General features: G+C 37.7%; 1 protein-coding gene across 2 annotated transcripts; it reads left to right on the top strand.

Moving 5' to 3' along the window:
- Positions 1-564: 564 nt before the first annotated feature.
- Positions 565-3,014, top strand: adcyap1b (adenylate cyclase activating polypeptide 1b; the record flags this gene model as incomplete). 2 transcript variants are annotated; one of them, XM_080859126.1, is made up of 4 exons in its annotated part: positions 565-668; positions 1,576-1,704; positions 2,229-2,333; positions 2,831-3,014. In XM_080859126.1, 4 exons carry the CDS (start codon positions 565-567, stop codon positions 3,012-3,014), a joined length of 522 nt encoding a protein of 173 aa, XP_080715252.1. The 2 variants fall into 2 exon arrangements, with proteins under 2 accessions (XP_080715252.1, XP_080715253.1); XM_080859127.1 differs by lacking the exon at positions 2,229-2,333.
- Positions 3,015-3,810: the final 796 nt, after the last annotated feature.

The following is a 3,810-nucleotide window of genomic DNA, read 5'->3' as shown; positions in this document are numbered from 1 at the left end:
GCACACAAAGAAACGGCAGAGGCGCTTAAGGGAAGAAGTGCCGTGGTGAGAAAGATTCTTATCTCTCTCACACAAATCACAGCCGCACCCGATACGCATCCGACAGCATTTCTCTACATTCTCTGCAATAGGTACGTGATATGCTTCGGTCTTTTTGACATCTAAATCGGTGCGTTTTAAGAACTGGAATTTCATGAGGAAACTTGAAGTTCTGACTTGGATTTTTTTATAAGATCTACCTATTTTCATCTTCTCGTTTACGATTTGGAAGTGGATTCTGTAGCCTATGCATACCTGTAAAGTTTTTATACGTGAACCAACGTGTGGATATATCATTCCAAAGTTTATTCAGAGTCTTCTCTGCCGGAATATGTTTGCCTTTGAATGGATTTTAATTCTGTTTGATAAAGCAGTTCTAAGATTACAGGATGGCTGCTTCTATAGCTATTAGTCCATTCAGATGCGGTTATTGTGTATCTGTGTGCATTGATCAATAACATTGCGACTAAGGAAACATAAAGTATGTTTCCGACTGCTTAACTGTGTTATTACTTCTTTCACAGCATGGCCAGGTCTAGTAAAGCGACTTTAGTGTTGCTTATCTACGGAATCATAATGCACTTCAGCGTGTACTGCACGCCCATCGGGCTCACCTACCCCAAAATTAGGTATGTATTATCACTTTATTCTTTTGAATGATTTCTTATGTGTAACATAAACCGCTTTCTCATTCAGTGACTAAAAATACCGAATAGAACAAAGGAAAGCTTTACCAAATCAATGCAGAAGTTCAAAGGCTCTACAATGGTTTTGTTGCAGCAAACGAAAACTCATAATGCATTGATATAAGTTATTTTATGATTTAAAGGCGGTACAGTAACCAATTCAGCGTATTTGATTTACAAGTGTTATTATTGTATTTGCCAAGCGCAGGAAGCGCAGTTAAGTTGCTCTGGCGCATAGCAAAAGGCGATCTCTATGGAATTGTAGATAGAACTCCCCTTATTAAAATGAGAACGATATGAATGTAACTGACGGTGATGACGGTGGAATGGCGTCACGCAGGAGATTCGAGGTGAAACGAATGAGGATGCTCTATGGGAGATTTAGGAGCTTTTTTTTTTAAAGGATTTGACAGTGATAGATACGAACCCACTTGCACGCAGTTTTTGTTTATTGATTGATTGATTGATTTTAAGTCAGGTGCATGCTTTATCAGCGAGCTATATCACCACTATGATTCCCGTTGCATAAGTGGGTCGGTATTCGATTTATAACAATATACAATGCACAGAGGGCGATTGCATGATAGTTGTTTTTATTTGCACTTCACGTCTCCTAACCTAAAGAGATTTTCACAGACTTCCTTTAGTTTTCTGTACCCACAATCTCAGCCTTGGTGTATTAAAATGAGATAGTAATCTTATGAGGAATGCATTTTCTAAAGCTTTATCGGCATTTTAAACATTTTCATTAAAATGTCAAGTTGATTACTGTCCCGAAGGAGATATGCATCACAGCCAAATAATTACAGTCTGGTTTATCATGCCCATCTTTTCATTTCTCTTGTTTCAGACTTGAAAATGATGTATTTGACGAAGACGGGAACTCATTAAGCGATTTGGCGTTTGACACTGATCAGATTGCTATACGAAGCCCTGTCACGGACGATGTTTACACGCTATACTATCCTCCGGAAAAGAGGTGAATATAGCTTTGATACCATTTCACATGAGCAATTAAGGACACTTTAATTTCACTTTCGTGTTTGTTGCTGGTCCGTTGACGTCTGCTTGTTTTGTTTCTCAAAGTTAATATATGTTTTTTCGTTATTGCTGCATTGTTTAGACATAAATAATTAAATTATTGCTAGAGGGGTGACAGGGTAGCCTGAGCCATTGGATCCAGGAATTTAAACTAATTTAATCTAGCTAAATTAGCGGGTCTAACTAAATAGCTATCGGAGATTCAATCTCGCCAGACAGACTGATGAACAGACAGACTGAGAGAGCGAGGGAGATAGACACATAGATCGATGGTCTTTGTGGGTGGCAAGGCAGTGCTTTGTTTAACAACGAATGTTCCCTGTTTTAATTTCCTTTGATCGCAAGTGTTATTTCATATAATTATAGGGTATGTCATTCCTTAAGACTACATACTATTCAATGTGGCATATTTATCATTTCCCTTTTGGTCACTCATAATATGTGTTTGGCGTTTTATCTCAGAACGGAAAGACAAGCAGATGGAGAATTAGATAGAGCCTTGAGGGACATCCTGGTTGAGTTATCAGCAAGAAAATATCTGCATTCTCTGATGGCAGTTCATGTAGGGTAAGGGAATTTCTTTAAGCGTTTACTTGCTGTCACCTTTCATACCACCCCCATTTAAATAGAGGTGACCTAACGGTGTCTTGCATCTATCCATATGTTCTGCCTTTATTTTACTTTTCTGTTCTTGAAACATTTATTTTTATTTCAGCTGTTGTTGTCTTTGTCTGTGCAGTGGGTTAGCAACGTGGTGTTGCAGTGTAATCTACGGTGACAACCCCAATAAAGTTTCCGTGGCTTATTTTAATTTAGTTCTAAAATCTGGTGGATGGCGCAGGAATACTTCTCAATTTCACGTAAAATTAAAAATGAACGACCGGACTTTTCTGTTTAACTGTAGTAGGCCTAATTGTGTTGATAAAGGAAGAGACCGTTTTTTTTCCAGTGGGTTAATGATAGAGCACTATTTTGCCTGAAGTAAATCGACGATTAGGATACCTGTTTGCATATTGTGTTGTACCATTTGGTAAAATGATGTTTGTTTGTTTTTTTCTCTGAAGCGGGGGAAGCAGCATGGAAGAGGATTCGGAACCCTTATCAAAAAGACATTCGGACGGGATTTTCACCGACAGCTACAGTCGCTACCGAAAACAGATGGCCGTCAAAAAATACCTTGCAGCAGTCTTGGGAAGAAGGTACAGACAGAGATTTAGAAACAAAGGACGTCGGTTTTCCTATTTGTAGCCTCGATAAATGTCCCTTACTACCCTCCCATGTGTACATTCTATCCTAAGATCAAGTCATCCTGATATAACTGACTAATCAATGAATCGCGCCTGTGTTCTTTAAACATGTATTTATGTATGAAGTAAAGCCATTAAAATGAATATTTTAATAATAACATTGTTTTTTTTCTTTTTGTACAAGAAAAGCACTTGAGACTGCACAGTTATACTTTGTGGACCAATCATTTAGTTTTATGTATATAGCTATATGTTGAGAAAAACAACCTTTGAAAAAGCTGAAGAAAAAAAAAAAGAAATTGTGCACCTTGAACGTTATACGCCTGAAATATTTTAAAAGTCGTCATCATATGCAGAAAATAAATAGATTTTAAAAAGACAATCAAAGTTCTGAATGTTATACTTATTTTTGTAATCAATGTTAAAAAAAAGAAAAGATAGTAATGTTGCTACTTTGCTCCAAACCACCATGAGTGAACTTATTTTAGCATGGTCTGTTCCAAAACAGTAGAAAAGGTCATCACTCTTATAGGCTACTTGTTGAAAAAGAGCCTTGTGTTGTGGGGTTGGGCTGAGTGTAGCTAGCTGCTGTGATGTTCACGTTAATTTTGTGAGCTGTTCTCATACAAGCCTCTCTAAAAGTGATTGTGTCGCTTGTGTTTTGAGTGGTGTCCAGTGAGCTGGAAGGCCACCCTGGTCAGACTAACCAAGAGACATTTCTGGTGTAGCTATGATGTTTTAATGCCTTTGCCTGCAAAATAGATTTTTCCAAATATACTACATATCACATCACATGT

This window comes from Sprattus sprattus, assembly GCF_963457725.1.
Source record: "Sprattus sprattus genome assembly, chromosome: 20".
NCBI lineage: Eukaryota > Metazoa > Chordata > Actinopteri > Clupeiformes > Clupeidae > Sprattus > Sprattus sprattus.
Note: the sequence above shows the minus strand (reverse complement) of the source record. Positions and strands in the feature narration are given on the sequence as shown.